We start from the raw sequence: 14,225 nt of genomic DNA on the forward strand, positions 1-14,225 counted from the left end.
GGTTCATGCGGGAGATGTAGTTCTTTTGTCAATACACCCAGTATGACGCAAGCACACTAATGTGGTGCTCGCCGTCATTCCGGGTGGATTGACACAAGAACTCCAGCCTTTAGATTGGCGTCAACAGAGCATTCAAAGCTAGTCTGCGAACTGTATATATATATATATATATATATATATATATATATATATATATATATATATATATATTATATATGGATCAATATTGAGCCGCAACAGCTCTCGCAACTACGGCAAGCAGCCCCCGACTCTATTTCCGGTGCGCGGTGAATGCTGAGATATATAAAACGGCGTTTCATTTCAGTTGAGCTCGATCTAGCACATTAATTCTATGTTCGCCGTCATTCCCAGTGGATGTCTCAACTGTTGTCCGAGCTTTCAGGCTTGTCAGAAATCTGATTAGTGATCTAGGTATTAATAAAGTTTGGCTGACCTATCTGACTGTTTTGTTGACATTCCCTTTAGCGCAGCACCATCTAGTGGATGTATAACGTAACCCCTGCCTCCACTGTATACCCGTATAATGATGTGCCGTAGACCAGTGTAATGCGGAGCGGTGCGCCTTATATATAGGGAAAAAGTGTCATTCATTGAGGGTGCGCCTTATAATGCGGTGCGCCTTATAGTCGTGAAAATACGGTAGTCATAATGTTGTGTCTTGATTTGAGAAAACACAATAAGTATACTCAATCCTCCCGCAACTCACTTGGTAATTGAAATTTACAGTGTTATGGTGTGTTCATGTAGCATCAGATGAGAGATTTAGTCATTTGGGCTTAATAACACAGGTCATTTTTCTCCAAAGAAAATGAAGAAAAGGTAGATTATCTAATCATAGTCACAATTATAATCAAAGATTTTGTCCCAAAAAGATGACTTACCAATGTTTTTGGCTCTGACTGCATTAGGTCGTCGGAATTCCATTACAAACTTTTTGGCATCGAGGCGTATTTCAATGATATTATTCAGAAGAGCAAAAAGTGGAGCAAGGGGAAATGAGGCTACAAAAAGAGTCACCATCCCAAATTGGATGACTAGAGAAACACAAGAAGGTTAATTGTTTAATAGTAGAAAAGTTTTGAAACCTACAAAGATTATTGCCGATATTAAACATATGAAGAACATTCATTTATCAAGTCTGAGAAATTCATACAATCTTTCATCAACAGGGCAAATGATTTATACATTTACCATTCCAATTCATGATCATTATTTGTTTAGTAGCTTGTATGCTGAAAAAGTGTGAGCACCCCTGATCACAGACAACTGCTGACCATTGTTGGCATCCCAGGAAAAAAGGTACAGGTGGGCTCTTATAAAATAGATCTTTAGCAAAGAAAGTTTGAGCACCCCTGCAGTATAATGTCATGTTTAACAGTATATAGTAAAGTTAAGAAAAAAACTCACTCATTTCCATGTACTCTGGGTTAAGACCAACAAAAGTGCCAAGGAAGTGGTCTTTCTCATGTTGTTGCAAGGTTTTGATCAGCTCCTCTTGTTGGTTTTTGTCCAGCTCCTCTTGTTGGTTTTTGTCCAGCTCAGAGGTTTTCTTACGCAGCATTTTTTTCAGCTTTCTATTGGCAAATGTACAAAAATAAAATGACTGTTGTTCCCCTGCTACATCAGAGTTCGGTTTCCACAAGCCTATAAATTGGTTTCCCAAGCGCAGCACCCCTGGATTATATCGGACTCACGCCAAGTCTGACATACAGAACCAGATTTTGACAAGAAAATTGAGTTTTGTCGTAGGTAAAATTGCACAAATCCTTTTTGTGATTGATTTTAAGTCAGCCTTTACAATTTAAAATTTCAAAGCAGATCAAAGTTTGAGCACTTACGGTTTGGCAATCTCAAATAGATTGTTTTGGATGAGCTGCTTGCCCAGCATCGTAATACATAACTGGATGCATAACTCCATTAGGCAGCCTGCATGGGCACACTGAAAAAGCAGAACATGAAGTCTCTCTCAATACTGTGTTGAATGTGTTACGTACTAACCAATATTTTAAAACATTACTTCACTTGAAGAGAATATTCATTCATTCGTTTTCTAAACCGCTTATCCTCACAGGGGGTGAAGGGGGTGCTGGAGCCTATCCCATTTAACTATGGCCACCAGGCGGGGAGACCCTGGATCAGTGGCCAGCCAATAGCAGTGCACAAGGAAAGGATGAACCATTCACGCTAACACTCATACGTGGAGGCAATAAAGAGTGTTCAAACAGCCTAATTCGCATGTTTTTGGGATGTGGGAGGAAACCGGAGTACCCAGAAAAACCCACAAAATCCTAGGGAAAACATGCAAACTCCACACAGTGAGGGCCGACCTGGGTTCGAACCTTCCACCCCAGAACTCTGAGGACGACACACTAGCCACTCGTACCCTGGGTTATCTTCTAATACAGGGGTGGCCAAGTCCGGTCCTCGAGAGCCCCTATCCAGTCTGTTTTCCATATCTCCCTCCTCTACAACACCTGAGTCACCAAGCTGTCCAGAGGCTTGATACCGATCCAGATTATTTGATTCAGGTGTGTTGGTGGGGGGAGGTATGGAAATCACACCGGATAGGGGCTCGCCCAGGACCGGACTTGGCCACCAATTTAAAAATGAAAATACATTTTAATATACAGTAATACCTTGACATATGAGTGCCCCAACATAGAGAAATTTGAGACACGAGGAAAATTCCAAGCAAATATTTGCCTTTAGATACGAGACAAATTTGAGATACGAGCATACGAGACAGCCTGGTGGCCGAGTCCGCGAAAGGCTGCTTATGATAACAGCGCACTGTCTTTCTCGCCGCATCTCCCTCGCGTAAAGATATCTACGAGCACTGGGCATACATGTTGCATTTTTTACATGTTCTTTGCGTTAATCAGTGCATAATTAAGGGTGAAAACAGCAAGCCGGTGCAATGAAGAGTAGTGAGAAGGAAAAGCGTATGACATTTTAATGATGACATATTAAGCACGAAATAATCGAAAAACATGAGAGTGCTGTACGAGTGACTGAGCTGGCTCGCCAATACGAGAGGAGTACTTCGACGATATGTACCATCCTTAAGCAGAAGGATATCAAGCCTTCCAAAGGACTAAGCATAATTTCCAAGCTCATCTCATATCATTTTCTGAACCGCTTTATCTTTAGGGTCGCTGGAGCCAATCCCAGCTGTCTCCGGGCCAGAGGCGGAGGACAGCCTGAATCGGTGGCCAGCCGATCGCAGGGCACAAGGAGAGGGACAACCATGCACACTCACACCCATACCAAGGGGCAATTTAGAGTGTCCTATCAGCCTACCTTGCATGTTTTTGGAATGTGGGATGAAACCGGAGTATCCGGAGGAAACCCACGCAGGCAACATGCAAACAGGTGGACGTGACCGGGATTCGAACCCAGGACCCCAGAGCTGTGAGGCCGACGCGCTAACCACTCGCGTCACCGGGTCGCCCTTAATTTCCAAGCTGCGCAGTGAAATTCATAACTAGATGGATAGCCTTCTTTTAATATGGATAAAAGATAATCAGTTAGCGGGAGATAGCATGACCAAGTCGACAATATGCGAAAAAGCCAGGGGAATCTACATGGACTTGAAAGAAAAGCAACCTTCAAAGCGAGTCTGTGCTGGTTTGATAATTAAAAAAACTAATAACTGGACGAAACGAACACTCGGTTCTGAGGCATGGAGAACCAAAAAGTTCCGCCTTGAAAGCTGCGGTGGAATAGATTAACATATTTGCCTCGATTATTGCACAAGAAGGTTTAAATTTAGTGTAACGTGAGATTACAACTTATTTTTAAGTGTGTGTATAGTAAATTAAGTTAATTTAAGTTAGATTTTAAGTTTATGTTATGTTACGAGCATGTCCGTCTCTCTCTCTCTCTCTCTCCTCTCTCTCTCTCCTCTCTCTCCTCTCTCTCTCTCCTCTCTCTCCTCTCTCTCCTCTCTCTCTTCTCTCTCTCTTCTCTCTCTTCTCTCTCTCTTCTCTCTCTCTTCTCTCTCTCTTCTCTCTCTCTTCTCTCTCTCTTCTCTCTCTCTCCCTCTCTCCCTCTCTCTCTCGCTCTCTCTCTCTCTCTCTCTCTCTCTCTCTCTCTCTCTCTCTCTCTATCTCTCTCTCTAATACTCTGTGAGTAGGTGGTGAATTAGAACCAATACAAAGATGTTTTTTCCATTGTAATGTCTTGTTTTTTCTGTGTTTTCGGTGCGAACAAATTAATTAGTTATTCATTTGAGATACAAGTAAATTGACATACGAGCTCGGTCCCGGAACGCATTAGGCTCGTATTTCAAGGTATTAATGTGTATATAAAAGCAAAGTTACCTCTTCCATTCTATATGATCCTACAACATACAAGTAGTTTCCTGGCCGCCCAACAAGCCTATGAAACAAAACATTTCATATGTTTATATAATATATATATATATATATATATTTATATATGTTTATGTGTATGTATGTATGTGTTTATATATATATATATATATGTATGTGTATACTATATGTATATATATACATATATATATGTATATGTGTATATATGTATGTATATATATATACACACACATATATATATATATATATATACACACATACATATATATATATATATATATATATATATATATATATATATATATATATATATATATGTTTGTGTGTGTGTATATGTACATGATTTCTTACCTCCCCCTGAAAAATGCCAAATAGACAATAGGAGTGAAAGCGTTGACAAATTTTAAAATGAATGTCTTGATGATAAGCCGCTCTTCAAAGCTCTTGTCAGTTTTTGGAACCTCTGCAAAAGAGTAAGTGTAAAAAAAGTGTAAAAAATTTGAAGACAACTTTGTAACATCAAGTGAATGTGGCTTTTTTTCTCCTTTGAAAAAATTCCATTAGAGAAAGAATAAGAAAATATCTGTGTTCACACAGATGTCAATAATATCAATAATATGTATATACAGTTGTGGTCAAAAGTTTACATACACTTGTGAAGAACATAATGTCATGGCCCTCTTGAGTTTCCAGTTATTTCTACTACTCTGATTTTTCTCTGATAGAGTGATTGGAACAGATACTTCTTTGTCACAAAAAACATTCATGAAGTTTGGTTCTTTTATGACTTTATTATGGGTTAACAGAAAAAGTGATCAAATCTGCTGGGTCAAAAATATACATACAACAAAACGAATTAGCAATTTTGGTGACTTAGAAAGTTGTGTCAGTGAAATGAGCTTCATAGCATGGCCTCTTAACTTCTTGTGAGTGATTATGAGTGACTCCAGCTGGTGACTTCTCTGAGGCCATTTAAATAGGGCTCATTGGATGCAAACGCCCACAAACGCTACAATGGGAAAGTCAGGAAAGTCACTTGGAGCCATTTCAAAGCAGCTGCGGGTCCCAAAAGCAACAGTGCAAACAATTGTTTGTAAGTATAAAGTGTATGGCACTGTTTTGTCACTGCCACGATCAGGAAGAAAACGCAAGCTATCACCTGCTGCTGAGAGAAAATTGGTCAGAAGGGTGAAGATTCAACCGAGAATCACCAAAAAGCAGATCTGGCAAGAATTAGAAGCTGCTGGAACACAGGTGTCAAGAAGGAAGCCCTTGCTCCAAAAACGGCACCTTACGGCTCGACTGAAGTTTGCTGCTGATCACATGGACAAAGATAAGACCTTCTGTAGGAAAACTCTGTGGTCAGACGTAACAAAAATCGAGCTGTTTGGCCAAAATGCCCAGCAATAAAAATATTTGGAGGAGAAAAGGTGAGGCCTTTAACCCCAAGTACACCATGCCTACTGTCAAGCACGGTGGGGGTGGTATTATGTTGTGGGGCTGTTTTGCTGCCAATGGAACTGGTGCTTTACAGAGAGTAAATGGGATAATGAAGAAGGAAGATTACCTTCAAATTCTTCAAGATAACCTAAAGTCATCAGCCCGATGATTGGGTCTTGGGCACAGTTGGGTGTTCCAACAGGACAATGACCCCAAACTCACATCAAAAGTGGTAATGGAATGGCTAAATCAGGCTAGAATTAAGGTTTTCAAATGGCCTTTCCAAAGTCCTGACTTAAACCCCATTGAGAACTTGTGGACAATGCTGAAGAAACAAGTCCATGTCAGAAAGCCATCAAATTTAACTTAACTGCACCAATTCTGTCAAGAGGAGTGGTCAAAGATTCAACCAGAAGCTTGTGGATGGCTACCAAAAGCGCCTAATTGAAGTGAAAATGGCCAAGGGACATGTTACCATATATTAGCGCTGCTGTGTGTATATTTTTGACCCAGCAGATTTGATCACTTTTTTTTCTGTTCACCCTTAATAAAGTCATAAAAGAACCAAACTTCATGAATGTTTTTGTGACAAAGTATCTGTTCCAATCACTTTATCAGAGAAAAATCAGAGTTGTAGAAATAATTGGAAACTCAAGAGAGCCATGACATTATGTTCTTCACAAGTGTATGTAAAACTTTTGACCACAACTGTATATATATGTATATATTTCTTTTTTTACCAAGTTTTGTGAGCCAGCGTGCAATTGCGCCATAGATTTCATCCAAGATGATGATAACAATGAGGTTGATTATGGCAGCTGTGGTTTTGACGGTAGCTCGAACATTATACCCTGCTCCGGCAGAGGTGCTGATTTCTAAGGCTGTCTTGATACTAATCCTGTAGAGGACAACCCCAAAGACAATGACGAATGTCACTGTGATCTATAAGTAAAGAGAAAGAGGACAAAACCAGTTTGATATCTTCGGACAAAAGCCAAAAATAATTTTGAGTTCACAGCTCACTGTTTATCTGACAAATTTTGGACAGCTTAAACGCTATATTTTACCCATATTTTTTCATTGGTTTTATTTTCATTTTCACAATGCTCATGGCCATAATAAATGAGCTTCAAAGAAAGAAAGGTTTGTCGGTTTTATTCTTTTAAGAGAAAACATTTATTTCACTGGAGTCAATGCAAAAAAGCACGTACAGTAATTCCTTGACATACGAGTGTCCCAACATACGAGAAATTTGAGGTACGAGGAAAATTTCAAGCAAATTTTTCCCTTGAAAATACAAGACACATTTTAGATACAAGATGGTTCCCGATGCTGCCGTCCCGGTGGCCGATTATGAGAGAAGCTGCTAATGAGAACTGCATCACTCTGTCTTTATTGCCCCATCTCCCTTGCGTGAAGATATCTACGAGCACCGGACCAGACGGGTTGCCTTTTTTACTGGAGATAGCATGACCGAGTCGATCTGCAAAAAAGCCAGGGGAATCTACATGGACTTGAAAGCAATGAGGACAGCATCACTCTGTCTTTCTCGCCCCATCTCCCTTGCATGAAGATATCTACGAGCACCGGACCAGACGGGTTGCCTTTTTTACTGGAGATAGCATGACCGAGTCAATCTGCAAAAAAGCCAGGGGAATCTACATGGACTACATGAAGCAAACCAAGCATCTGAAAAAGGCACCACCCTTCAGAGCGAGTCGTGGCTGGTTCGATAATTTATAAAAAACAAAAACAAACTGGGATACACTCGGTTCTGAGGCATGGAGAAACAGGAAGTTCCGACTTGAAAGTCGCGGTGGAATACATTAACATCTTTGCCTTGGTTATCGCACAAGAAGGTATAAATTTAGGGTCATGTAAGATTAAAACTTAAAGTGTGTGCATAGTAATCTAAGTTCAGTTAAGTTAAATTTAAAGTTAATGTTATGTTACGAGCTTTCTCTCTCTCTCATCCTTTTCTCTCCCTCCTCCTTACTGAATTATGTTACATTTTAACATTGAAGGTCATTACCACTAGATAGGTATTTGTTTGTTAGTTTGTGGTGAATTAGAACAAATAAAAAGATGTTTTCTATTGTAATTTCCTGTTTTAGTGTTTTTTCAGACAGTGGGAATTGATTAATTTGTATTAAAGTTTTTTTCTATGGGAAAATTTGATTTGAGATACGAGTAAATTGACATACAAGCTCAGTACCAGAACAGATTAAGCTTATATCAAGGTATTACTGTATTCAGTTTTGCATTAAATAGTATTTGACCATGAAGCTGTTCATATCTGTTTCTCTCAGTATCTATTTAGATCAGGGGTCCCCAAACTTTTTCCTGTGAGGGCCACATAACTTTTCCCTTCTCTGATGGGGGGCCGGTGTCAGTTTGTAACAGAAAAAGTGTGACGATCGTAGGGGAGCTTAAATTTTTTATTGTTTTCCAGAAAGCCACACATAACCAAATAACCCTTTCCAGGTTCTTTACAGAAAAAAAGGAAGGAAACAAATAATAACACTATTAATGAAATACATAATAACTAAATAACCCTCTCTGAGTTCTTCACAGAAAAAAACAGGAAATAAATAACACTATTTATGAAATAAATAATAACTAAATAACTCTCTCTGGGTTCTTCATTGAAAAAAAGCCATGGAACATTAACTTTCTGTTGTGCCATGCAGAATCTTCTCCCTTTTCGCTGAAGTTTATGCACGACACCACAACCGTCATTACAGAATCCCACGTCAAAATTTTGCAGCACAGTGCTTGGTGGTGAATTCGGCAGTGGACTCGTAGCGGGGCGGTGAGACCCCTTTTTTCCAACTCCCAGTTCATGCGTCCCATTATTAGACCGCGAGTTTTGGCCACCATGCTAGGAGCCCCGTCAGTCGTGATGCTAGCTAGCTTTGACCAGTCCAGGTCCAACTTCTCCATGGTTTGGCACACTTTGTCAAAAATATCCTCTCCCGTTGTAGTCCCTTTGAGACTTTGGAGGGCTGCCAGATCCTCGCAAATCTCAAAGTTTGCGCTAACTCCACGAATAAAAATGAGCAGTTGCGTTGTGTCTTGCACGTCCGTGCTTTCATCCAGTGCTAATGAAAAAAAGTCAAATTCTTTCGTCTTCTGCTGCAGCTGGGCATATACATTACTCCTGATTTCCTCAACGCGTCTGGTCATTGTACTCACCGACAGATTTATGCCATTAAATCCATCTTTCTTCTCGGGACACACCTCCTCCGCGACAGTATCCATACATTTCTTAACAAACTCTCCGTCAGTGAAAGGCTTACCGCTGCTTGCTATCAATTTAGCAACCTGAAAGCTGGCCCGAACGGATGCCTGGTTCTGCTGAGATATTAGTCCACTTTTTCGCTTTGAGAGTTTGTCTGCTCGTATTTGGCCTTGCAAGCTATCGTACTTGTCTTTGTGACGGGATTCATAGTGTCGGCAAAGATTGTATTCTTTGAATACCGCCACCGTCTCTTGACAAATGAGACAAACAGCCTTTTCTTTGCATTGAACAAAAAAATAATTGTTTGTCCACTCCAGGTTAAATACCCTGCATTCTGAATCAATTTGTCTCTTACCTAACTTTTTCGCCATTATTCCGTTCTCAAACAGGTTGCACAGTTTTTATATGCTTGAATAGTCCGCGATGGTCCCAGGGCTCCGCCCTCACCTGCGATCGTCCAAATGTCTCGGTATCACTGTGCCCGCGTGCATCAAAGGGAAACACTCCCCCCGCGCGTGTCACCAAAGAAGCAATGCGAAGCCCCGCTTCACTGGGATGATTTGTGGGCTCAGCAGGGGTGCAATGAACCAAACACAAGATTAAAACGTCCCAGTCTTCAAGGCCAAATAGGAAAAAAATCCGATAGCGTCTCTGGTATTGTTCAGAGGGCCGGTCCAAATGTGCCGGCGGGCCGTATCTGGCCGTAGTTTGGTGACCCCTGATTTAGAGCAATGACTTGGCATGGATTTTCTTAGCAGTCTGTCCGGATTTTATTTCATATTATTATTATACATTTGTGTCCCTGATGTAGCGGGCAACCAACTTTTCAAAGCACTTCATGATCACAGGCGTAAGTGCAACAGGCCTGTAAACATTCAGGCTGTCAATGGTTGGCTTTTTAGGGACAGGGATAATGGTGGCAGATTTCAGGCAGGAGGGGATGATGGATTTTTGGAGGGAACAATTGGAAATCTCTGTGAAAACCCCAGTCAGCTGGTCAGCACAGGCTTTGAGCACTTTCCCAGGTACTCTGTCAGGGCCAGCGGCCTTCCTGGTGTTCACAGTCCTCAGTACCTGTCTCACTTCCTGTTCCCAAAGCTTCAGTCTACTGCTGCAAGGTTGGTGGATGTGTTGAGACTGAATCTGATTTGTCAGTCTCGAAGCGGGCAAAGAAACGGTTCAGTTCCTCTGCTCGTAAGGCATCTGTGTTAACAGACAAATTATTGTCATTGTTATTGGCAATGTGTCGTATTCCCTACCACATCTTCTTTGGGTTATTTTCTGTGAATTGCGACTCAATTTTTCTTGTACAGTGGTTCCTCCACACTCCTCAGCCTCCCCAGGAAGATCTATTCTGGGTTACTGGAAAGGAGGGTCCGCCAGGACGTCGAACCTCGGATTTAGGAGGAGCGGTGTGGTTTTTGTCCTGGCCGTGGAACAGTGGATAAGCTCTACACTCTCAGCAGGGTCCTCGAGGGGTCATTGGAGTTCGCCCAACCAGTCTTCATGTGCTTTGTGGCCTTGGAGAAGGCGTTCGACCATATCTCCCGGGCAGTCTTGTGGGGGGTACTCCAGGAGTATGGGGTTCCGGAAACCCTGTTACGTGGGGTCTGGTCCCTTTATGACCGGAATCAGAGTCTGGTCAGCGTAGCCGGCAGTAAGTCGGATCCGTTTCCAGTGGGGGTTGGCCTTTCCAGGGCTGCCCTATGTCACCGAGTCTGTTCATCACTTTTATGGACAGAATATCTAGGCGCACTTGTGGCGTTGAGGGGGTCCGGTTTGGTGGTCTCAGTATTGCATTGCTGCTGTTTGCAGATGATGTGGTTCTGTTGGCTTCATCAGGCCATGATCTCCAACTGTTGCTGGAACGATTCGCAACCGAGTGTGAAGCGGTCGGGATGAATCAGCACCTCAAAATCTGAGACCATGGTCCGCAGTCGGAAAAAGGCATGCCCTCTCCGGGTCAGGGACCAGGTCCTTCCCCAGGTGGAGGAGTTTAAGTATCTTGGGTCTTTTTCATGAGTGAGGGAAAAATGGAGCGGGAGATCGACAGGCGGATCGGTGCGGCATCTGCACCGGTCCGTCGTGGTGAAGAAGGAGCTGAACCAAAAGGCGAAGGTCTCTATTTACCGGACGGTCTACATTCCCACCTTCATCTATGATCACGAGTTGTGGTTCTTGACTGAAAGAACGATATCCCGGATACAAGCGGCTGAAATGAGTTTCCTCCGCAGGATGTCCGGACTCTCCCTTAGAGATAAGGTGACAAGCTCGGTCATCCGGGAGGGGCTCGGAGTAGAACCATTGCTCCTCTGGATCGAGAGGAGCTAGACGAGTTGGCTCGGGCATCTGATCAGATTGCCCCCTGGACACCTCCCTCAGGAGGTATTCTGGGCACGTCCCACCGGGAGGAGGCCACAGGGCCGACCTCGAACACGCTGTGGAGACTCTTTCTCCCGGCTTGCCCAGGAATGCCTTGGGATACTCCAGGAAGAGCTGGATAAAGTGGCTGGGGAGAGGGAAGTCTGCGCTTCCTTGCCGACCCGACTTTGGATAAAGCGGAAGAAAATGAGATGAGATGATGAAACATCCGATTTTCAATCGCCTGGTTTGGTTTAGACACAAGGGGTCGTAAATGTAAGATATTTACCATTCAGTTAATCCTATATGAATGGAGACCAAGATGCATCCATGTGCTGTGTTTTCTGAGTAATGGGAGCCGCTTTATCATGGAGTTTGAACTTGATTTGAACCAATAAGAACTCTTCCAACTTTTTAAGAAAGCTGACACCAACATTATCCATATGATATGCTTTTGTAAAATGTTATCACTTAGTCTGTGATTCAGGCGGCCCGGTGGGTGTATGGTTAGTGCGTCGGCCTCACAGTAGGGGACCTTGGTTCAAATCCAGGTCAGTCCACCTGTGTGGAATTTGCATGTTCTCCTCAGGCCAATTAAATCGTCTGGCATTTGTGATCACTTCTGGTTCTCCAGTCACCTTCCTGAGAGTAAGAACTGACCATTATGGAACAAGTGTGTGGACCCTCTGGCCTGGGCCATCTTTATTGGGCAGGTTGGGAAGTCACCTAGATGTATAGCACATAGCATCTGTAATCCAGATCAGCTGTGAGCATCATTGACAACTTTAGCAGCACTAACAAAAGATTTGCCAAATTACGAGTCCGTAACTATCACTTATTTAGGTATTTTGCCGAGAAAACGCACCTTATGGAGAAGCACTACCAGGCCTATGTCCGATTATTTATTTCAAACAGCTGCTGGCTCAGGTGAGCCAGCCACTCAGTAACGTGGAAACTCCACTTCATCACTCCTACTAGAACCCAATATTCATGTCACTGATGCTCTAGCTCAATTGGCACCGTCATCACCTCCTGATGCCCGAGAACCCAAGATTGGTCAATCATTGATTCTGCTCCCTACTCCAGTATTTGAGGATATTACACCACATAAGGACAACTATTGAAAGCAGTGTCGAGGAACCTTAATTCATGCTTTTCCGTCCCAGCCAGACACAGCTATGGAAAACACTTATTGGGGCACTTCCTTCCTGTTGTTTGTATGTGCTGTTGCAAACATAAGATCTGTATTAGTTAGACCCTGCCTCCGACTCGTCCTGGCGCCACAAAAGTAACAAACAATGCTGTTACCATTTTAAATGACAATGCCACGGCGCACTTTAGAGAAAGAATGCCCAAGAAGAAGCAATTCACAAGGGACATAATTGTTGTTAAAGAGAAGAGATAAGATGATAAGCCAGGTTTGCCTCCAAATATGAGAGAGGAGAAGCAGCCCTTGAAGGCATATTAATCTGCCTCATCCTGAGAGGGGAAACTCCCTCGTTGAAACAGTAACCTCCCCCTTTCATCTTCTCCACATCCATTCATGTAACCCATCAACAGAACTATCAATTTTGAGGCGGATCGGCAAAAGTCCCTAGGGCGAGTTTGTTCAACTAAGATGGCCGACTGAGGAAACCTGTGGCATTTTTGTGTAGTTTCACACCAACTATCGACACACCAAATGTCATAGCTTTTAAACATTAGAGGGGGCGCTGTTGAGATTTTTCTACAATTTTCCCATAACGCAAATGAAAGGTTTTTGGGACTACTGGAAACGTGTGCCAAATTTTATGACTGTACGTATTTCCTAAGATCCAGACTGAAGTACTTCCTGGTTTTGGCGAACACGAGGTCGCCACACCAAAAAAGCAACAACCCGTGGACAACTTCTTTTTAACATAAGAATAAAAATCAAGTCAAAATTCCCAACCTAGTAGGGACAAGACAGGAACAGGTAAAGAGAAATACTTTTTGTCACCACTAGTTGGGTTTTCGCTAAAGAGCCCTAAAGAACCCTTTAGGGTGGAACAATCATTAAGTCCAGTAAGTTTGGGCCACATACTTTAAAGTACAGCCAAGTAATAGCATTAATAAATGCAATTGTGCTTGGGGCTAGTTTCTTTTGCCGTCGTGTTGCGTTCCCCCCTCTCTTTAGGCATAGTGGATATCGTCCATTAGTGCTTTTAGAAGTGGATTATTATAATGGCCGAATTATAGTTTTTACCATCCGATGATTACTAAATCATACAATAATCGTTATTGTGACAGTTCTAGTTGAGTTAGAGGATAATCAGTACAGACATTTTGTTGGGTTCATTCTGGGATGTTACTATATGTTCATTTGGAATTAATGGAATAAAGCTGAAAGGAAGTTTTATTAAGGGGATCATGTGCAAATTTATAATATAGGGGGGAATGTTGGAGTTATCATTATTATAAATGTTTTTGCAATGAATATAAAGCCTTATAATATACATGCTTACTATATTAATCAATATATTTGCTTATTAGGAATAGTAATGCTCATCCTAAATGTGTAACTATATTAAACAATATAGTTATATGTGTTGATCGCTTTCAACGAAGACAAACGCTTACGCCAAGGTCGCTCTCCAGGACAGCTGGGTCCAGCGAGAGATACAAGTTCGCAAAGACATAAAACAATACACCGAGTCCTTGCTCCGAGGACTGAGTACTGGAAGATACACCTCAACCTTTTCCCCAGATGCGAGTTCGCAATGAAGATCTGTGAAGGACGCTTAAATTGTTGTTGGGTCAGCGGATGGCTATCAAGCATATTGTTTTAATTTGTGACGCTAGTATGACGC

The 14,225-nt window shown here is 42.2% G+C and overlaps 1 protein-coding gene across 7 annotated transcripts in view; it reads right to left on the minus strand.

Moving 5' to 3' along the window:
* Positions 1–14,225, minus strand: part of ano1a (anoctamin 1, calcium activated chloride channel a) — a 111,940-nt gene that overhangs the window by 8,859 nt on the left and 88,856 nt on the right. For all 7 annotated transcript variants that reach the window (XM_077594579.1, XM_077594588.1, XM_077594561.1 and 4 more), the window contains 6 exons: positions 6,536–6,737; positions 4,707–4,818; positions 4,344–4,401; positions 1,860–1,960; positions 1,429–1,595; positions 903–1,055 (listed from right to left, as the gene is read on the minus strand). In XM_077594579.1, the coding sequence (XP_077450705.1) occupies positions 903–1,055; positions 1,429–1,595; positions 1,860–1,960; positions 4,344–4,401; positions 4,707–4,818; positions 6,536–6,737 (793 nt within the window). The remainder of the gene's footprint in view (positions 1–902; positions 1,056–1,428; positions 1,596–1,859; positions 1,961–4,343; positions 4,402–4,706; positions 4,819–6,535; positions 6,738–14,225) is intronic.

The sequence above is a fragment of the Stigmatopora argus genome, chromosome 2 (assembly GCF_051989625.1).
Source record: "Stigmatopora argus isolate UIUO_Sarg chromosome 2, RoL_Sarg_1.0, whole genome shotgun sequence".
Taxonomy (NCBI): Eukaryota; Metazoa; Chordata; class Actinopteri; order Syngnathiformes; family Syngnathidae; genus Stigmatopora; species Stigmatopora argus.